The sequence below is a fragment of the Rhagoletis pomonella genome, unplaced genomic scaffold (assembly GCF_013731165.1).
Source record: "Rhagoletis pomonella isolate Grant_MI unplaced genomic scaffold, Rhpom_1.0 Rhpom_scaffold_00013, whole genome shotgun sequence".
In the NCBI taxonomy this organism is placed as follows: Eukaryota; Metazoa; Arthropoda; class Insecta; order Diptera; family Tephritidae; genus Rhagoletis; species Rhagoletis pomonella.
In genome coordinates, this window is record NW_023458567.1 from 12,642,933 (window position 1) to 12,666,129 (window position 23,197).

At 33.7% G+C, this 23,197-nt stretch overlaps 1 protein-coding gene across 1 annotated transcript in view; it reads left to right on the forward strand.

Annotated features, from left to right (window-relative positions):
- The window catches only part of LOC118748822 (signaling mucin MSB2-like), a 266,141-nt gene extending 246,322 nt beyond the window's left edge, over positions 1-19,819 (forward strand). Inside the window, exons 4-7 of the mRNA XM_036483526.1 lie at positions 5,045-5,636; positions 8,558-8,820; positions 17,627-18,454; positions 18,533-19,819. Coding sequence (XP_036339419.1) covers positions 5,045-5,636; positions 8,558-8,820; positions 17,627-18,393 — 1,622 coding nt within the window. The 3' untranslated portion in view covers positions 18,394-18,454; positions 18,533-19,819. The remainder of the gene's footprint in view (positions 1-5,044; positions 5,637-8,557; positions 8,821-17,626; positions 18,455-18,532) is intronic.
- Positions 19,820-23,197: the final 3,378 nt, after the last annotated feature.

A 23,197-nucleotide genomic window follows, 5' to 3' on the forward strand; every position in this document is an offset into this window, starting at 1 on the left:
TATATCTCATGATACGATGGTCGGATCTAAACCAGTTTCGTATGGGAGACACTGCCTTTCCGATGCAAAAAGAATTATCGAAATCGGTTGACGTGGTCCACAGTTATGCGGTAACATACATAAAAAACAAACAAAAATAAAATTAAATAAGAAATTAAAATAAAATTAAATTAAATTAAACAAAATGAAGTAAATCAAGAAAGTATTATTTAATGAAATAAAATAAAACAATATAAACACAAAATTCCATTAAAACTAAATAGGTTAGGTTAAATAAAATAAAGTAAAATAAAATAAACAAATTAAAATACATTTAAATAAAGAAAACTTAATTAAATAAAGTAAAGTGCATTAAAAAATAAAAAACCAAAAAAAAGTTGAACTTAAACCCAGAACAAACGTTGTTCAAATAATAAAATATATTGGAAAGTAAATTAAAAATAAAGAAATTTAACTGAGACCATAAGTATTAAAATGAAAACAAAATATGTAAGAATGAAACCAATTAAGTTAAATAAAATTTAAAAATTAAATAAAATTAATTATAAAAAAATCAAACTAAATGCAGTAAGAAAAGAATTAAGGAAATAAATTAAATTTAATTAAAATAAATAGTATAAAATAAACTAAGATAAAATTAAATAAAATCAAATTACAAAAATAGTTATGCAATAAAAAACCGAATAAAATAAATTTAAATAAAGAAAATTTAATTAAACAAAGTAAAGTAAATATAAGTAAAATTATAAAATAAAAAAAACATTAAACTTGAAAACAAAAACAAACGTCGTAAAATTAATCAAAAAAATTGATTTGAAAGTTAATTAAAAATAGATAAATTTAACCGAAAAGGTGATAAATAAATATTAAAATGAAAACAAAATATGTAATAAACAAATATTAAAAAAAGAATAAGCAAATAAAAATAAAAAAAGTAAATAAAAAATTAATTCAATTCAGTAAAATTCGTGTGAAATAAATTATGTAAATTGAATAAAATTTAAATAAAGTTTTAGAATAAAAACTAAAACTTAAAAATTGCAAAAAATAAAATACAATGAAGTAAAAATTATTGAATACATAATAAGTTTAATTAAAAATATAAATAAATAGTATATATATGTACTAGGGCGGGTAAATTTTTGTGCGGGTATCGCACGATTCTACGTGTAATTCTAAGCAATTTTTCTGAAGAAACTATGGGTCTAAAATCAATTTGGAGTTTGCCAAATTGCGAAAATAGATTTCGAAGAAAATGTGAAAATTTTCACTGTTGCGACCTCTGGTGAGAAAAAGATAAGTGCAAAAATGGATTTTTCATACCAAGAAACCTATTTTCGCAATTTGGCAAACTCCAAATTGATTTTAGACTCACATTATCTTTGGCAAATTTGTTTAGAATAACACGTACAATCCCTCTGTGCTATACGCGCATAGTCGAAAAAATCTATAATAAAATTTAATAAATTCAAGTAATACAACAAAAACTAAAATAAACGACGACGGAAAAATATAGTAGAATAAAATTAAATAAAACATTTGTTTTTGAATTTCAATTATATATAATTATAATAAAGTAAAATTAAAAATTACAACAAAAATTATAAAATAATATTAGATAGCCATAACGATTGCGATGACTATGATGTGTGATGTGTACGAAATGCTAGTCGTTTAAATTCTTAATATTGAATTTTCTCTCCCACTAGCAAGCAGCTAAGACACGTAAAAACTCCACAAATATTGTATAACTGTAGTCATAAATCTCTATTTAAATTCATACGGTCACATCGAGTGGCCAGCATAGCTGCAATTTATTCGCACACGCACACACCTATACTATCAGCAATTCGTCTCCTGCGCATACAAATTACCACTAATTGAGTATATCGTTCAGCTGCAGGAATACTTTCCTTCCCAATTACAAATTGTTGTACTTGAAGTACATAACTTCGGCAAACTAAGTCAAATGCGCAACATTGGACAAGAGCAAAGCCATTAAAAGAAATACGTGACATTTGAAGCAATTAAAGTGACTGCATGGAAGTGTAAAAACGTTTAATATTTATTTTAAATGATACAAAGTTTCAAAAAAGCAAGAGAACGGTTAGAGAAAGGGAGACAGATAGAGAGGGAGAGAACGAAAATTAAAACAAATAATGTTCGACATTGCAAGGACATGTCAAGTGCTTGTCTTACTAGTAGATACACAATCAGCAAGCCAATCTACACTTACAAACTGACCAACTAGCAATCTTTAGAGTATACAGTCCACACCGTTCCTAGCATTCATCCAAGCAGCAATAGCGATTATGTTGTCTCAAGGACCTGTGCTCGCTTTCGCACGCTTGCCGCGTTAATTAACACTTACAAGGACTTTAAACTCTTCACACACAGAGGCGGGCACACAAGCAGCAGCGCACGGTTTTGCTTCTTTTACTACTTCTGCCACTATAAGCACTTCAAGAACCGTTAGACTTTGATTGTGTGGTGTACGCTTTAATGAGTGCGGACATGCTTTAAAAGTTTAAGTGAACACTCAACATCTGTACACTTTGATATACTTATACATATGTATGTACACAGTTACAAAAACACGTGGGGTTATTTGATTCTCCTTAGCTCTACTACGACCACACTTTTTACAGCAACTACCATTTTTTCCAAGTCCACTCCCGAACGCTTGATATTACCAGTACTATAATAGTTGAGTGTCGTTGGTGTTGTTCTGCCACCAGTGTGACAATCCTTCTTGGTGGCCTTTGTTGTCGGTGACTCCATTTACTTTACAAATAAAAAAATTTCTACGTTTATGCGTATGTTTACGTATATGTATGTAGCTCTCTGCATAAGTAACTCATCAACGTTTATCTGATGTTTTAGTTCGCCTAACAGCAACTAGCGTTTGTATGTATATTGCTGGTTGGCTTTTCATGGACAGTGGACTTATGAAGCTTAAATAGGAGCAATAGGAGATCGTACACGATTTAATAAAGCTTTGGTTATAATAACTATGTAGTTGCTTTAAATGGCTTAGGTTGATTTTAGACGACGTTATTTTGTTGCCTGCCAGCTCAGAGCCATTGCGTACAGAAAAAAGGCTTCTGGCGGTATTTCAGAATATATCGATTTAGTCATTGCTACTGCTCTGTGGAATTTCCGCACCTTTCAGCTCTTCGGCTTGCTGAAGTTTTCAACTTTAATTGCATTCGGTTTCAAAACTGACCCAGCTGTTTTAAGTTATTTATCTTTGCTTCAAATCTTCGTAGTCGGAAAAATGTCTCTGCCGATGCCGCACGTAGGGAATATATCGCAATCGGCGAATCGAATAAGATGACTTCAGTAGCCTGGCCTTCGTTGATGCATTCCATCGACCTTACCCTACTTTCAGTGATACAAAGCTTTCTCCTCTAGGTTCTGGCTTCATTTTTGCCTTCATCCTTCTGACTTGTTTCATCCACAAGAATGTTCAGTTGTAGCATTTCAGCTATTTCAAGGGTCGTGATCCGTCGTTCGACATCGTTTTAAAGACATTGCTAGCTCGAACGTTACATAGACAGTACACGGGAGTGCTCATACCAAAGCTCAATATAGAAGGAATGGGCAATTCACATTTAAAAGATTAACCTTTTTCTATCTTATAGGTTAGGTAAGGTTATATTGGCTGCCTGCATCCAGTAGAGAAGAGGAGAAGCACCCAAGTGCACAGTGAACCTATTTTGTTTCCGTTTGAAAGCTCGTTTCGTTCCTATTCGCTCCTACCTAGTGTTTGGCTCCCCGACCTTAATATATTGCACCACACTAATGGGTGTTAAATTACGTTGTATCTGCGTGCAGAAACACATGCATAAGTTGCGGCTGACGTTCCAGCGGTCACACTATATAGAAATAGAATGGTTATGCGAGTTATTATTCTAGTCCTGTATAGGGTAGAGCAGTGCTCAAGGCGTTCAATTTTTTTGAACATACCTAAGCACTTGTCATTTCTTATACCACATACAAACAATAACTGTAAGGCTTTAGCGACAAATTCTGCCTTTCAAGAAGGAAAAATTGAGATGGTATCCATGTCATTGTCCTCCAAGCAATTCCATACTCGACTTGTAGGATCTTTCCTTAATACATGCGCGATATACGCCCAACGTTCTCTCAGCTTAAACGAGGTCCAGCTGTCCAATAGTAATACACATGTAATCGGATGTACTCCCACTCACCCTTTACTCAGTGGGCGCTATTTGACGGTGCTTTCGTAACCTCCCTCGCCCATCACGAAGTTTTCTGCAATACCACTGTGGCCAGCACCCTTATATTTAAGTCTGATACGGAAATATTGAGGAGCGACCGAAAGAGATGTCAAGCATTCGACAACTAGCTTTGAGCAAACCGAGGTTGAGCAAAGGGCTCATGTTGCCATTTCGCTCAGCAAGTTATCAGCTTGAAGCTGAGATTGTGGTCAGGATCTGAGTTTAAAGGCTCTTTACGAAACCCCCAATTAAGATGGGCACAACCTGTTCTCACTTCCCTTAAACGGGAAACCTGTTCGCTCCAAATTTATTTTTTATTCACAAAGTTTCATCTCCTTCAAGCCACTGTGCGCCCACCTAAGCAAGCATTAGTCCTTATTTGCAGATTACTAAAGCCAACTAGGACGCCATACAATAGTTCTTAGTGCAGCAAGTAAACACGAAAAGAACTAGAAAAAAATCACAACAACAATACCAAGAAAATACTCTTATGCAAACTATTCAAGTGAATATTCCACAGCGAACACTTGGCGCTTCCGTTTGGACCCTCATTATCGCTAGGAAGGCAAAACGTTAAAGTCGAACCCTTGCATTTCTGCACAATACACTTAGCACCAACACTTTATGCTGAGGTAAAGTGGTAAAGGGGGCGTATGTATGTATGTACGTACATAAGTTATGCATACCGGGAATACATCTTCATTTCCCTTATCATCGACAACAACAACAATAACAATAAAAGCATTAGCTACAGCATTTTTACACATTTCCCCCACCTCTTTTTCTATTGTCATTCACAGGTTCATTCATATTTCTAACAATCGAGAGCGAAGACTCAACGTTCCTGCATCACCATCATCACCATCATAGTCATCATGCAGTGCTGCAACGACAACGCCAGCAGCAGCAACAGCACCAACAACAACAACAGCAACAGCAACGTACACTTGCATCAACCAAACGTGGTAGTGGCAGTGGCGGTAATGTGGCAAATATTTATCACACTTCACCCGAACAAACGCATCTGGACAATGGCACAGCGTTATCGTCAGTAACCGCATACTCCTCGCTAGCCACCTCTTCCTCCTCCTCGTCAGCTTCCTTGGCATCCTCATCTGCATCATTATCTGGCGCTACGTATTCTTCTACGTCAAATGCTGATTCTTCTTCTGTTCCCAATGCCATGCTGGAGGGCATTGTACCATTGAGCGATGAGAATGGCGACCCGGGCGCTGGGGATTTTAGTTATGGTGATGAGTTGAGCGGTGATGGCGTCACTTCGGCGCACTTGGCGCTGTCGGCGGACACACAGGAAGTACGACAACGCACCATTGAGAATATCTGGGATATAACGGTGTCACTGAATATACTCTACAAGGAGAATTGGACAAAGTAAGTGAGAAGCGAAGATTTTTGGAATTATGATTTATTATGTGTAGTAGGGAAAATAGATGAAATGATGGGTATTTGGTTTAGTATTTTTAATTTAATGTTGTGACGTGATACATTAAAATTTCGAAACTTAAAAAATAACTATTAAGAAGGAAAACACTATGAAATATAGGGCCTTATGAATAAAAACTAAGCAATTGCTTTTTCTTAAAATTTCAGACCTTTTACTCGATTTATTCAAAGAAATTTAAGTAAAAGGTCTGAAATTTTAAGAAAAAGTCTTCCCTCTAGGCCCTTATGGTAGTTTTTTGTATAAAGATGAATATCAATCGAAAGAGGGTTTAGAAGATTTTATTTCTATTCTATATGTAGGAGGGTTGCCACCTGTTTAAAAAGTCAAATACCACTTGAATTAAGAGAAAAAGGTAATTGAAATATGAATCACAGCATGGATGCCAGACAAAGAAGCTTAAGTTCTAAAATATTGTAATGAGGATTGCCACATGTTTGAACAGTTGTATTAAATTAAATTATACACAAGTTATATGAAATATTAAAATATGCAAAAAGAAATCTTTTCTTCAACATTTAAAATATTTTTAGGTTTTTTGTTTAAATAGAGGGGTACCAATCGAAATGGGTTTGAAATTATTTTATTTCTAGTCTATATTTAGGAGGTTTGCCATTTGCCGTAATTTTAGTCCGATTTCAATAATTTTGAACGTTTTTCTTTTATGTGGCAAGCACAATAACCCTACCGAGTTTGTTACAAATTGGTTACAAATTGGTACAAACGGTTACCGAGATACATACATATATGTGATCATATGTGCCACGCTCATTTTCCAAACTTTTATCATAAACGTATTTCTTGGTAAAGAATTGTTGCAAGCGTCAATTTTAAATAAATTAGCTTTAATATTTGCTGATTTGTCGAAGATTTCGTATTTCTCTAAATTACCCTTATATGGAATGTGGGCGTGGTTATTGTCCGATTTTAAAAATTTTCCGCCATTTGGTAGGCTAACAACTGTGCCAAGTTTGGAAGAAATCGGTGCAGCGGTTGCCAAGATATACACATGTGACCACGTGACTACGCCCAATTTTTCAAAAATTTATAATATTCTTATTTTTCATCTTAAAATTATTGTAAACATCAATTTTGAGTGAATAATCTTCAGTAGTTACTAAAATATCGCAGTTTTCGTATATCTGAAAATTACCATTATATGGGAGGTAGGCGTGGTTATTGTCCGATTTTGCCCATTTTCAATAACATTCGTCCTACGCCCTAAAAAAGTACACGTATCAAGTTTCGTTAAGATATCTTAATTTTTACTCGAGTAATCGTGTGCACAGACGGACGGACAGACAGTCACCACTTAATCGATTTCTCTTTTCATCCTGATCATTTATGTATACATTTGTCTATATCTATCTCGATTCGTTTTGCCTGTTACAAAACAACCGTTATGTGAACAAAATTAATATACCCTTGCGCACAAGTGCAAGTAAAAATGTATGGTAATGTAAGACAAAAAAGATTTAATAACGTTTCAGTTAGAAAATAATTTTTAGCAGGGTTGCCACAACTTTGAAAAGTTAAATTTACTTAAATTGTACAGAAATTATAGTATGTACATTAGGGTGGTCCAAAAAGAGTAAAGTCGGAATTTTAATGCTCTCACCCCCTCTCAATTTACGTGCTTAATTGATTTCCCCGCATAATTGGCTAAAAATATGTGTTATCGAAAAGAAATATACCCTTAATTTACCCCGATTAATTGCTCAAAAAGTTGTCGTTAAAAAAATAATCTGGCATTAGAAAAAAAACTATCAAAAATCAACAGTGATTTTAAGCCGTTTTAAACTTGCTCATTACAATAGTAAAACTAAGTCTACATATATAGCTGCATACCAAAAATTTTAAAAAAAAATTCAGAATAAAAATTCGAAATTTTGTATCACAATTTTTATTGAATTTTGCACAAAGTTTTAGACATTGACTGATTTATGTTATAGACTAAATTATATTTTTATAAAAAAATTTACGAAAAAAAATTATCACGTATAGCATTATGCACATTGCAAAAAAATGCAGGTGTGCTAAATTCGTGATCACCACTGTATGCAGTTGCATCTGTTATCTATTTATTTATTAAGAGCAGAATTATAGTGTATACATATATACATGGAATCATGAGTAGATTAGAAATTTGCATCAAATATTTCGCATAATTTTTCTGGCATTTTCCATGAATAGCTTGCGTACAACAGTGCTTACGAGTAATATTTCCAGGTTTGCAGGTTTGCACATTTCATTACAGGAAATTTCGAAAACATTTTGTACTGATGCAAGTATTTTGCTATGTTTTTGAAAATATTAATTTATTATTGTTTTCTATGGAAAAGTTGTGGCATTGTTACGCCACCGCTGCATCTATCTCAGCTTGGCTGTTTGTAATGCTCAATATCGCTGAAATCGTTTGTATCAAATATAGTAATTTAATTTAAATTTAATTAAGTTTCTATTGCTATAGGTAATGTAAGAGTTTAACAAATTTATTTTGATTAAATTTCATTGTTTATGTTCTTGCGGAGTTGTATTAAACTGGAAGCCGAAGTAACCCAAGTAAAAAACTTTAATCGATATTGGTTTTAAATGTTCACGAATTCATTTAGTCTTCTAGACTATTTTAAATATTAAACAAAGGAAATCTACATATATCATACGCCAGGATAGTATGTGCATACATATGTATAAACAAATCAAATTTTTACCCAATTAACTCTTTTCCCCAAAGTGTATATTCAAGTACTTAATTTTACTGCGACTGCAACCTACCTGCATATTTCTTGTTCTCATTAATTTCCATCTTTTTTCTTTCTTTTTCCATTCTCATTTCCCTGCCTACTTGCAGGCTAGCTGCGCTGGAGATTGCCAAATTTCAAGACCAATTAATCAAGAGACTGAATGAGGATGCACTATTGCAATTATCACATGAAATGGATGGCGGCCTGGCTGGTGCGAGCGGTAGTGGCGCAGCGATTGCTGGTAATAGTCCAGCCACGGAAGCTGTACTCCTGCACACACATGGCGGTCAATATGGGCATGGCAACGGGCCGCATGAATGGAATTTCGCTAAAGCGTTTCTCTACTCACTAACGGTGCTAACGACGATTGGTAAGTATTTGCTGTGGAAATTTGATAAAAACGTTAAAAAAAATTTAAATTTAAAAAACACAAAATAAAGTTAAAAAAGAAATAAACTTTAAAAATTAAGTCATTAAAATAAAAACTAAAAAATAGAAGAATGACAAAATGTAAAATAAATTAAAATTTAAAAAATGAATGAATTAAAAAAAATCCAATAATAACTTAAAAAAGGGAAATAAAGTAAAGAAAATAAGCCCCAAATTAGAAAAAATACTTAAAAATTATTGAAAAAAGCTTAAGAAATGTAATTAAATGAAAAAATATAATATACTAGAATAAAATAGACTCAAATAGGATAAATAAAAAAAAAATTTTAAAATAAATTTAAAAAAATAAACTCCATAAAGTAGACTTAATTAGCATAATAAAAATAAACAACAAATTAAAATACAATAAAATAACATAAACTAAAATGAAAAACAATGTAAAAAATAAAACAAAATTTAAACAAATAAATAAAAAAATAAATAAATGTATGTATGAAAAAAATAAGTAACAAAATTATATAAACAAAAAACATTATAACTAAAATAAATTAACACAATGTAACTAAATGTAAAGTTAAATAAAATAAAATTAAGAGAATTTAATAAGAAATTAAATAATGTAAAACAAATTTAAAATTAAAAATGTCGAAAATACTAATTTAAAATAATAATAATAATATATTGGCACTTACATATATGTTAGTGTTAGAATCCAAATTTAAAAACAAAAAACACAAAAATATAAAGCACCAAGAAAATTAAGTAAATTAAAATATATATCTACCAAAAAAAAATAATTAATTTTAAAGTAAATAAAATAAAAAGGAGTTGATATTTATATAAAAAGAATTTCAAAAAAAAACTAAATTAAATTAAATTTAAAAAGTTTTACATAAATATGATTATAGAAAACTTAAATTATTATAAAACAACAGTTTTGAATTTTTAGATTAGGTTAACAGGCTAACCTAATATTCACGCACGCCGCCAATTTATTGTCAAAACTTTCTCATGCACATGCAACTTGTATGAGATCAACCGAAATTGAACGGCGTGCGTATGAAGCTAACTCAATTTCCAATTTTTGTTCTGCGTGACATTTTGATTTGACGTTTCGCTCAATGAAATCAAATGCAAACGCATGCAAGTCAATTTCGGGTGACGCAAAAAAACAAATTCGACGGCATGCGTACCAAAACGCAAGCCGCGAATATTAGGTTAGCCTGTAAGGGACTTAAAGTATTGATCAAGTAACAGGAAAAAAATGCCGTGAGCCAAGAGCAAAGTTCTCTGGTGCAATCCCGGGCGTTTAGACTGTAGCTTTTCGAAAGCTGGGCAAATTAAAAGAAAAAATTGGGACGATTCTCCTGTCAATATAGCCAATATAATTAAAAATAGCGAGTGTGTCAACTGAAGCCGCCTTTTGACCATCCTTGGTCAAAAATACCTTGCAGTAGTATAGGTCCTAGTTTTCGCCCAGCATTCATTCAGCTGACACCAGGCCCATTTCTCAGAAAGTAACTACTCGCACTACTCTTTTTCTCAATGAGTCCGACTTGAAGGTGCACATCAGCTGCCACACAGTTTCCAGCAACGTCACTGTTTCCTGATTAAAAAACTTAGTCGTGATCTTAGGAGAGGTCAAACATGCCCTAGGTAGCTTTGAGCGCACTGTGAGCAAACTCCAGGCGTTGATTGCTGTTTTTGTCGACGTCGCGCAAACTAACATCTTATCGACTGGCCTCAAAGTATATTATTATTAAATATTACTGTAATCAAAAAGCCAAATTGGATAATTGTTGATGGAGAGTTTCCCGCAAAAGATGCCTCCACCGACCTACGCGTTAAACTTCGAGCCGTGCGTGTAGAAGTTCAGCAATGCCTTCATACAACCAACGTCTCCCGACTACTCATCCGTGAAAGGAATGTGAGTAGAGAATGGGCTGTTTAATTGGTGGCAGAGGAGCTTATTTGAGAGAATCTAGCCAAACAGTGTTCGATGTGCTATCGGTAATAAAATTGAAGCCTCCAAAAATATTAGAGTTTTTAGACTCTGAGTAGCCTTACCAACGAAGTCGACCGGCGCTGTGATAAACATCATATCAAGAGCTAAAGGCAGGCATGTAGTGGTCCTCAATGCCCCAATGATTCCCTCGAATTAAGTAGCGTAACCTTCTATGGCTTTCTTAAAAAGTTATGGGCTTCCATGTGGGTTTCCAGCGCCTGGAAATTATGTTAGGAAGGAGGTTTTGCCTCTTAGTGGAAAGCTAAAGCCGCAAAAGTATTTTGCTAGTTTTAGTAAACATTTTTGTAGCCTCGTTTAAAGTTGTTGCCAATTTTCATGCTAGACCTTCTTTCAATGCCAGTTTCTTACACCATCACAGAAGAACATTCTCTTGCCCATATTCAACAATCTTGAGGAAGTTTATCTGGAATACTATAAATGTTGTAGATAATACATACGACATATCAACACTCTTAAGCAGAAGAAATGTGCGAAAGCATCATTTATACATGCACATACACCCACATGCACAGCGGGAAGTATCGTAAATTTTCATTTATGCCAATGACAATAATGGCCAATAATGGAGCACAGTTAGACTCGAGTATAAATAGAATACTATATGAATGTTTATGCGGGACTATTTATATAGTACATACCTATGTACATATGCATGTTTGTGTGAGTGCGTACAGCTTCTCGGCACACTCACGTGCATATGCATAAATACTACTTAAACTATACACGCACACTCCTTGCGATAGGAACAGAAGTCATGCGAGCAGACAACATAAAGACAACAATGCTTGCTGTTGAAAGCCAACCGAAAGAACAATGCGTGTACGCAAAAAACAATAAAGAATCTTCATAATATATTTGCAAATTGCCAATATCAGCAGAAATTTTCCGTTTCTGCTCTACTTTTCTTTCAATTTGCAAATTTTCTCCAATGGCACAAAAACAATTGCAAAAAGTATTGTATATACTAGTATTTGGACATACATACATACGAGAATACAATACCCAATATTGCTTGTTGTAGCTTAAAAGGCTCTACATCTGCATACATTATGCCAATTTGCTATGCTAGCTTCCGAAATAAACTGAATGACGAAACAAAAATTATTTTTCATCAATTCTTATACGCAATGCTTTGCGGCAATTCCACAGCTTAACAAGTATAACATATAGCACGAGTTTATTTGTTTTTGCTGGTGTGTATTTGTATTGGTGTGGTAGTTTTATAGCCGCGTGTTCCAATATACACTGTCCCATATATGTATGTATGTAAATACATTTGTACATATGTATATATATTAGGAATGTTAATACCGGGATCCTGGCCTTTTTAGGTCCCAAAAATCCCGGAATTTTTGTCAAATAATCCCGGGATTTTCGGGATTTGTAATTTGCAGTGATGGCAATAATAGAAACTCCCTTTCTTGACCAGTATTGGCTACATTTCTTTTTTTAATTAATAATTTATATTTGTTTATAAAGGTCTAGCTCATTATACATATAACACCGCGCGATAGTAAATTTTAAACACAAAAATCAGTATATGCGCGCAACCATGGACCAAATATAGTAAAATTGCGTTTTTAGTACTTCACTCTGACGTTTGTAATTTAAAAATGATTTTAAAAATTCAGTGAAAGTTGCCTAGAGAAGAAATATGGGTATCAAATTAAAGAGGAAATTCTGTCCAATCTAAACAGATTCAATTTTTTGGTGCACAAGGACTTGTAAATATCAGGGACCAAAAATAACTGTTATCTCGAATTTACAAACTGAAAACGTTGCCTGAATTCTGAAAATTAACGAAAACGTTGTTTCATAACAGTTAATAGATGAGAAATATTTTTTCCGTTGCTGATAAGAGTTATTTCCCAATGTTTATTTTTTACGTTGCTCGATAACGGGTATTGCCCAACGTTTATTTTTTACGTTGCCTGAAAACAGTTATTGCCCGACGAATATTTTTACGTTATCTGATAATAGTTATTTCACTCTCTCACTTTTATTTCATCGTCTTTGTCTTATTCTCCATCTCCATCTTCATCAATATCCTAATCTTACAACGTTGATCAGACAACGTAAAAAATAAACGTTGTAAAATAACTCTTATCCAGCAACGTAAAAAATAAACGTTGGGAAATAACTCTTATCGGCAACGGAGAAAATATTTCTCCTGCATAACAGTTATCAGGCAACGTAAAAAATAAACGTTGGGTTATAACTCTTATCGACGAAATAAAAAATATTTCTCATCTAATAACTGTTATGGAGCAACGTTTATGCTATAAAACTTATAACTGTTATGTCCCTGATAAATATTGAAAAAGTCCTTTTAAAATCTTATCCTTGAAACTTCGAAACTCGATAGCGTCCTCGGATTTCGTCCTTTTGCCTTTATCAGCTTAAAAAATTACCAATTCGTCATTGTGAATCCAAACAAAATTTTTTTTTGTTTTTATTCCAAAGAAATTTCCTCTTGCATTTAGTACCCATATTTTTATTCTACATTGCATTGAATTTTTTTAATAGTTTTCGGAATTAGCTTTGAAATTACAAAATCCTTTAAAACAAGTCCTGACGTCAGAGAGAAAAAATAAAAACGCCACTTTAAATAAAAATGTTTGAAACCTACCCATTTATTTATTATTTATTGTATGGTAGGAGAGATAGAAGCAATTTTTCGGTTTAAGTTGTTGAAAAGTAGTGAATATTTAAATCCCGGGACTAATCCCGTGATCCCGGGTTTGTTATAACGACATCCCGAATATCTCGGGATCGTAAAAAGCGAAAAAATTTACATCCCTAATATATATGTATGTATATATTGGCTTTTGTTTTAGTTGTAAGTAATTTGCCAATAAATGAAATGCAAAGCATATGCACAGGCGCATCAGCCCTGTCATTGTGACTTTGTATTTCATGACTTTTGAGCCAAGCTTTACAGCTATGAAAATGTCCAAAAGAAAAAACTAGCAATAAACATTTCCACTGCAAGCAACAAAAAAGAATGTGGACCTTCAGTTTGCGAATTAGCTTCTTTTCTTTTGTATATATTTGAGATGATTAAAATTGGTAGCCATCGAACGTTTCTTAGGGAAATGACTTGGTAAGTAGTAGACATATCTGCAGGAGATTAATATTATAGTTAGCTGCTTACTTACTTCTGCACGTGGGCTCTTATCATCCTCGTAGAAGCACCTAGCTGAGTTTGTTGTAAAGAGCAGTAGAACGCGCGGACTTGTTTGAAGATAAAGAAAGAAGGACAAAGTTTCTAGCGTATTCTGTTGGTTTTATAATTTCGGATTTGGTGGAAACATGCTGGCTGGACATGGCAAAAGTTTCCCGCATTTAACGAGGCGCGCGTTTTGGATAAATGCAAAATTTGATTAATATAGTAAAGTTTTTTTAAATATTTGATTTATTTTAAAGCAACATCAGTAGAATCTAAGCCAAGAACATACAATTTGAATAAAATATGTTAGTGATATTTACCACTCTTTTAGCTTTACTGACCAAGTCCAAAGAACAAAATGCTAAATTCGTTTCTATGAAATTCTATGAAATTTTACTCGTTGCTATTTTTAAGTCCCTAGATCTCGAAAATATGCTTCTTTTTCGCCAATCTAAAATCTGACCTTTAGCTATTATCCAGGGATTCCAGGCCACTGTGCCTTGCATTCGAACAGATCTTTCACGGCTTTCAAAAATCATTGAGAAGGTTAAATCTGGAATTCTACCTCCATCAAAATCCGTCACGCACAAACGTCACCTCTTTCTAAAAGCCAAAGTCATTCAGACAGACGGTACTGTAATGGCAGATTTTTACTGAGCATTACATTAAAAAAATGTATAATAGCAACATTAGAACATTAGAAAGTAGCCGTGTTAAATCATTTAGTTCGTTTCCAAATTACATTTTTTGAATACAAAATTTTAACTTAAGCCGAATTTGCACTAGGCATTAAAATGACAAAAAATTGGCGCCATTTAAAAAATGCCATCTGAAAATTAACTAAATGATACTTTTTTTAAAGTAAAGACACGAATATTTTTTACTGCCAAACTTTATCATTACAATTTTTGCCATTTAATGCCTAGTGGAAATCCAGCATTAGATTTTTTTATGTCTCCTTTGGTTCTTTCTTTGTACTTTTGGAAAATATATTTTCAATCGGCGCTGTGTTCGGTCGATTTCCAACTTTGAAGACTTTCTTTTTACCCTAAGAACTTGATTGCCTTTTTAAAACGAGTTCAACTCCCATAACATACAAGCATGTAAATTTATAACTTTACGTACATTTTTGCTCGCAATAAAACCGCCACTTCACAAGCGTTAAAGAGGGGGTATATGAAAATTTTCAATAATCGGCTTGAAAGTTAAAACAATATGTGCTTGTAAATATATGCAATAAAAAGAGGAGTCTTTCATCTACATACTTAATTTTGCACTCCCTTTCGGAATTCAATCAGTCAATATTGTAAATTTTTACTGTTATTAGTGTAATTTAAAACAACACAAATGGCATTTCGTACGATACATTTCAGGCATTCAAGCGCAACATGCATGCCATTTCATGAATATCTTATTGTTTTATCTGTCAATCGAGGGTAATGAAAAAATGCTTAATATGAGTCAGATAAGCGTTCAATTTTGGCATACAAACGGCAGTTTATTTGCTGGTACAATGTCGTTTAAGTATAAGATGTGCAATTTTTTTTTAGCCTTCATTTACATATGTGTGTGTAGTAGCTTGATGCTTGATGAAAAACGCTTGATATGAAGTTGTTAAATATGAAGCGTTGGAGGTGTATGTAGGTGGTGTGGTCCTCCGAGTCTTGAAAATTACCAAAAGAGTCATTTTAAATAGGCAATTACATTTCTGCCTTTTCCCAGTTTATTTGCTTCAAGCATAAAAAAAAAATTAACTATTTGCAAAAATTGTTTTCCAAATTAATATTTTGTAACTTTATTCCTTGTTTAAATATGCTATTAGTAACAACCTGCACTTTTGACAAAAATTAGAAATTAAGTCAGGGTTGTCAATTAAAAAATTTCTTTGTCAATATTATTGTGGCGAATTATTATTTATTTGTACCACGATTATTTTTTTTAAGAAAAATTAAAAAAAAAAAATTTTAATGCTCCAAAAACTGTTTGTTTTCTTATTTTTGAGTAGAGTTTTAACTGGTACCGCTGTATGCTGCTGTCGTGCTATATTCAAATTTTAGATGAATTAAAAATTTTCAAAGATTTTCAACTGTTTTAAAAAAAAAAATAGCTGGTGGTCGGTAAAAAAATGTCCCTTTTCTTGAGTAGATTTTTACTGGTAGCGGACAAAAAGTTTTAAAGATGGGCATTAAAAAAAAATTGTTTTTGTAATAACTAACTGGTAACCGGTGCAAAAAAAATGGAAAAGTTCAATTTGAAATTTACATTTCAGTAGATATTAAGAAATTAATTAATTGGTCCATATAAAAATAATTATAATATTTGATTCTTTGAAATTTCGGTCAGTCTTTTTTTTCTTTTTGAATTCTATTGAGAAAATTTAATTTTATGGAAATGACCGAAATTTCCGAGAACCATCCATTGCTGTAATAACTTCTTCCAAATAATAAACTTTTAGGAAAAAATATTATCAAAATCCCAAAGGTAGTTTTCATAGAATAACATTTTAAAAAATAGCCCCTCTGTATTTTTAATGAATTACAGCATATTTTTTTGTTTATTAATCATTACTGCGCGTTACATTTATTTTAATGGACATACGATCTGAATCAAGATTTTATTATTTGTGCCGAATGGATGTACATTGAATTTGACATAGTGAAAACAAGATTTAAAGTAGACCTAACGGCACTCCTACAAATTTAGGAATTTTCGTCAGCTAAATAGCTTATGTGTTACGTACTTACATACATACATATTTAAGGGTATTCCATTGCTTTGTTCAAAAAAAATTATACTTTCATTTTTGAATACAGAATTTTTTTTAAAGCTTGTATACTTAATATAACATGTGCAAAGTTTCATAGATCTGCCATAAGAATTTAAAAGGTTGTAAATTTTGTGACACCTAGGCTCTATCTGACACACTGTACGGTTACCTTACCTTCACATTTTCAGTTATTGGGTGAAGAAATAGTCCCAAAATTCCCTCATAAACTTAAATTGCTGGTTAATTAATCGTTATATATATATGAGCTTAACTTTGATGAAGAAATGGCTAGTTTCACGCTTTTCAGCTTCACTATCCAGAAATTCCGAGGGGTTGAAAGGCAGATAAAGAATATTCACGGGTCGGGAGCTGTTTTCTAATATTAAAGTTGCTTAAGTTTTATATAACTACAGTACATTTCGCTAAAATATTGTTTTGCAAACCAGGTTTCGTATGAAGATTTCACTTCACAAGGGTAGCCATCGGCGTTCACCTCTTCATGGTTGTAAGACATTCAGAGTCCGCCATAAACTCGGGAGGGGTTGCCCGGAGCACACGTCAAGCTAGGCTGAGCACGGTCTGATGTGCGAATGCAACTATACGAAATGTACTGTATTTGGTTATTTAACTTCAGATAGAGTACATTTCCTATGTCCGAGCAGGGTTGCATCTGGGTAACTGTGATCTCTTTTTTTCACCATCTCAAACTTATTTATAGCTATTTTACTTTGAACTAGCCTTAACATAATTTCTTACCGTATTCCGGCTTCTACTAAACTCGTTCATTTTTTTTTCTTTTTATTTCTTCTAAATTCTTCACACAGGCTATGGCAATATTGCACCACGCACAACACTCGGCCGTTTGGTTACGCTCGTCTATGCCATTTTTGGCATACCACTTACGCTCGTTTATCTCTCCAGCACCGGCGGCATTCTGGCGAAAGTGGCACGCGAAGTGTTCTCCAAAGCGCTGTGCTGTTGCCTTTGCTCAAATTGCGGCTATTGTTGTTACGATGAAAAGCGTATGGCCGAAAAAGAGCGCCGCATGAAACGCAAACGACAACAGGAGGAATTACGTAAACAGCAGGCTGCCTTACAGGAACCCTATTTTGTACACGACTCATTTCCAACAACCGAAAAACAATCAAACCTAGCGGGTAGTGGCACACAAATGCTGCCACCTGATATCGATTCACTGAGCGCCAGCGAATCACGTGGCTCAATGCACGGGCTAAGTATATTGGCGCCAATTTTGTTGTGTCTTTCGATGATGGTTATTTACATACTAATCGGTGCGGTGGTATTGTATCGACTAGAAGATTGGCCTATACTCGATGGCATCTACTTTTGTTTCATGAGTTTGTCCACAATCGGTTTCGGTGATATGCTACCGGGGTTACGGCGTGAGTCCACTGCAACTACATGGTTTTGTTCGATATACATAATGTCCGGCATGGCATTGACAGCGATGTGTTTTAATGTTATACATGAGGAAATTGTGCATCGCATCAAAATTGTGGTGGAATTCAAGAAAGGTGCTAACGTATTGGATACGATGAGTGAGGAGCAGGGATACTATATGCCGCCTTGACAATATGAAAAGGGCACAAGTTTGTACAAACGTAATCCCACCGAAGAGACGCTGGTATCGGGTGAGTAGTAATTTTGCTTCAAGTGAACTGAAACCGGTATTATTAAAAGTATTTTTATTTTATTTTTTTTATTCGCAGGCACACCCACTTCACTCACCTATGGCGCTCAACTGGAAACGGATCTAAATCAAATGCAGCAAATGAAGGAATATATTAATCACGAGCTCGTACCTATACTCACCATGGATCCAAATAGCTCGTCAACAAGCTCTACACATCTGCTGAAGGGCAGTGGTGCCACTTTAAATAATTTGACGCCATACACAAGCGCTACAGCCACTGCTACTACGCCAACAAATATTCTGCCAACTGGTATGGGTATGTCTACCTTAAATACGCCGCTCTTGGAGGAATCCGCGCAGTCTTGTTTGGAAACTATCGTTAGCGGCAGCGGACCACAGGCGACGTTGGGAGTTTACACGCTCAGTGAGGAGCCGGAAATGGATAGTTAAATTAACTAGGCAAAGTAGAGAAAAAATTTAAGACAAATGGAAAACAATGGTAGATTTAGTATTTGTAAATTAGCGGAAGTCTAGCGCTAGGAAGGTTGTTTGTTCATGTTTTTTTACTTTTCTTTTGTAAATACTGAACTGTACTATAGATGAAAATGATAACTGTAGAGATACATACATACGTATATCAGGCGAAAACAAAATTTTGGAAAATATTGCAACTGCACGCATGTGAATACTATAATCAATAATCAAATAATATTCGAAGTATGCATTACACTCCGATTGAAGACAAGATAACTTCCAGCGCTTTGAGTTGCCCTCCATTAATTCTCAGTGAAGTCGACTTCCACTAGAATAAGTCGGACCATTTAACAGCGGCAAATATTTAACGATTTTCGTTTTCTTGCAGATTATCGTCCTTTTCTAGCCTTTTTGAAGCCGAGTTCGTTAAAATCGACAAACTCGGTTTGGCAAGGATATGAATCGATAGCCAAGAATTGATTCAGTCTGTCTGAACATTGGTAATTCAAAACAAATAGAAAACGTGTTGATGTTTTTCTAAGATATTTCATAATAAACTTCTCAGCTTTGCTAGATTTTTTTGTACGCAAAAACACACCCGAAAACACCCTCCTGAAAACGGATTGAAATAGAGATGCTTATAAAAAGCAACAAAATAGCTCAGAGATTTTTTTCTTCTTTATTTAAAGCAACAAGATTACGGAAATCGGCGAAATATGGTACTTGTACATACAACTCTCCGTTTGCAAACAGAGAAACGTACTCGTATAATCTAAAATATTCTAATGCTTACAAACGTATGTAAATAACAACAACAAAAACGAATGCCCGTGCATAGGTAATGGATAAATTACTTAAATCATAAAAAAATAACACCCAAATTCATAAATTGCTTTATAAATTGAAAATTTTTATGAAAATATCACTTTATAGGGGTCCTTAAACCTATTTTATTTTTTATGGATAAGGCCATAAGATTAAAAATATGTACACCCCTATATACATACGTATTTATGTACATTAGGATGGTCCCAAAACCTAAAGTCGGAATTTTAATGCTGCTACCGCCTAGGATTTTCTATACCGAAAAAATAGATCACAATTTTTTTTTTTTAATCAAAAAATATTTGTAGGAAGCTCAAGGTGCTCAAAGTTTTCCATGTATTTTATACAGGGACCGAGAACGCATTTCGGTTTTGGTTTAGTTCTGCACGAGAACAAAATTTAATGCTACAAATATTGTGAGCAGTTTGAGTGGAGAAAAAATGGGAACAAAAGTTTCGGTAACGTTGCCATAGAGAACAAAATGCGAAAAAAAACTCTCGGGAACGTTCTTACAAAGGTCAAAATGAAAACAAAACTCTTAACAGCGTTCTCAAGAAGAGCAGAGTGAGAAGGAAATTTTCGGCAACGTTTCCAATGCTATCGAGAACGTTTTCAAGGAGGATAAAAGGGTAACAAAAATCTGGGGGACGTCCTGCTAGAGAACAAAACGAGAACAAAAGTTTTGAGAACTTAACGTTAAGAATGAGAGGGGCGCACAGTGCCGCGAAGGTGGACAAAAATACAAAAATCGACTGTCTTGAAACTTAGATGTTTTGATGTCAAGTTACAGCTAAATCTCCAACTAAGAGAAGTTCATAAGTTATTTTGTGATAAAAACAACTTTCAGCCTCACGCGCCCCCTCAAAGTACACCTATTTTCTACATACCATTTCATTTCGGCGATTCGCACATAAAAGTGGTCGCAGTTAAAAATTTGTTAAAAATACATTTTTATTCCTAGCAAGATCAACTTTTGCACTTTGATAAAGATATATGCGACAAACCAACAAATGTATGGTTCATGGAAAAAAAATTTATACAAATATTTTTTTTTTATTAATAAATAAATATATGATTAAACATACCAAAATCCGAAAATTGGTAAACTTTGGAGACAAAAACAAAAAAACATCTTGAAAGTTCGTGAAATTTTTTTTTTGGTTATGGTAGTTTGGACCTTCTACTAACAGAAACAATCGAAATCTCTTCCAACTTTTTCCAATATTTGAAAATTTTCAATTTTGAAAAAGTGACTAAATGCCTTTTTTTGGTATTATTTTAGCTGATCTATATTTACAATACTTTTTCTGAATGCCCTAAGATCTAAATTTTTGGTTCGCTTTTCAAAAATAAGGTGTTGAATTAAAGCTAAAAGTGCAAAAAAAAATTAAGAGGTACAGGGTGCTTTGAAATGAAAAAAATTATCAGCTAATTAAAATACTTAAATATGCATCACGGTATGGGAGCCAAAAACAAAGGTATACGAAAATTTACATTTATATATATATACATATATATATATATATATAGAGCAATGACACCAGTTTACAAATAATATGTTAACCAATTTGGGTAAGGAAATAAATGCAATCGAGACACCTTACAGCCCCCAATGATTAGACGAAAGGCGAACAAAAAGAAAATAAAAACAAGTAAGAAGGTCTAAGTTCGGGCGGAGCCGAACATTAAATACCCGGCGCAAGTATTAAAGATATGTTTTCCACCTTGCCGAAAGCTACCGCTACATGATAAGCCGGGGTGTATACATTTTAAGTAAATTAGCGTCCTTAAAGTTCGACATATTGAAATTTCAAGCATTTCTGAAATTTATTGTTATATGAAAAGCGGCCGTAATTTAAGACCGATTTCAACAATTTTCAACGGTTTGCTTTTATGTGGCAAGCACAATAATCATACCGAGTTTGGTACAAATTGCTAGAACGGTTAGCGAGATACATATATGTAATCACAAGTGGGCGGTGCCACGCCCATTTTCCAAAATTTTATCATAAACGTATTTCTTGGTAAAGAATTGTTGCAACCATCAATTTTGAATAAATTAGCTTTGATATTTACTGATTTATCGAAGATTTTGTATTTCTCGAAATTACCGTTATATGGAATGTGGGCGTGGTTATTGTCCGATTTTAAAAAGTTTCGGCCATTTGGTATGCTGTACCAGGACCAACAACTGTGCCAAGTTTGGAAGAAATTTGTGCAGCGGTTACCAAGATATACACATGTAACCATAAGTGGGCGTGGCTACGCCCATTTGCCAAAATTTTAAAACATTCTTATTTTTCGTCTAAAACTCATTGTAAATATCAATTTTGAGTGAATAATCTTCAGTAGTTACTAAAATATCGCAGTTTTCGTATTTCTGAAAATTACCGTTATATGGGAGGTAGGCGTGGTTATTGTCCGATTTCGCCCATTTTCAATACCATCCGTCCTACGCCCAAAAGAAGTTCACGTACCAAGTTTCATTAAGATATCTCAATTTTTACTCGAGTTATCGTGTGCACAGACGGACAGACGGACGGACGGACGGACGGACAGACAGTCACCGCTTAATCGATTTCTCTTTTCATTCTGATCATTTATGTATACATTTGTCTATATCTATCTCGATTCGTTTTGCCTGTTACAAACAACCGTTATGTGAACAAAGTTATAATACCCTTGTGCACAAGTGCGCTCGGGTATAATAAATAACATACCTATTACTCTTCATCTGCATAAAGAGTACTATTTTGCTTAAGCAGCAAACAAAAACAGCTTGCGAAAATGATAGTACAAATGTATGCACATCAGGGAGGTCCAATTTTTTTATATTTTTTTTTTTTTGATTCGAGTCTTTTTATAATTTTGTTCACCTAACTAATTACATTACCTGTGCAAAAATTTCAACGTTTTACTATTAGTGGAAAATGTTGCTCAACGCGAGTTTAAAATTTCATGAATTTTTCTCTGGTGCTAAGAGTCCTCTCTTGTGGAAAACAAATAAAAACCCAAGAGTTTAGTGTTTTGTTGAACGAAACAAGAGAGTTATACCTTAGAAATTATGGTTGGTATAACATGCCAAGTTCAGTGCATAAAGTTTTAGTACATGGATGTGATGTAATTAAATACTTTGATTTACCAATAGGTAATGATTTTAAAGCTATGTTTTCATTTATTTTCTTAATCTGTATTTCCACCTATTTTATCAGGTTCATTATCAGAAGAAGCCTTAGAATGTTCACACAAAAACATAAGAAAATATCGGCTTAATCATTCTCGAAAAACTGGAAGAGTACAAAGCAATACGGATTTAATGACTCGTTTGATATTATCGTCAGATCCATTAGTTGCATTTAAAAGAAATATAAAACAGAGAAACAAATATTTAAAGGGTTCTGATCTCAGCTTTAATAAATACATTGTTGAAAGTGACGAAGCA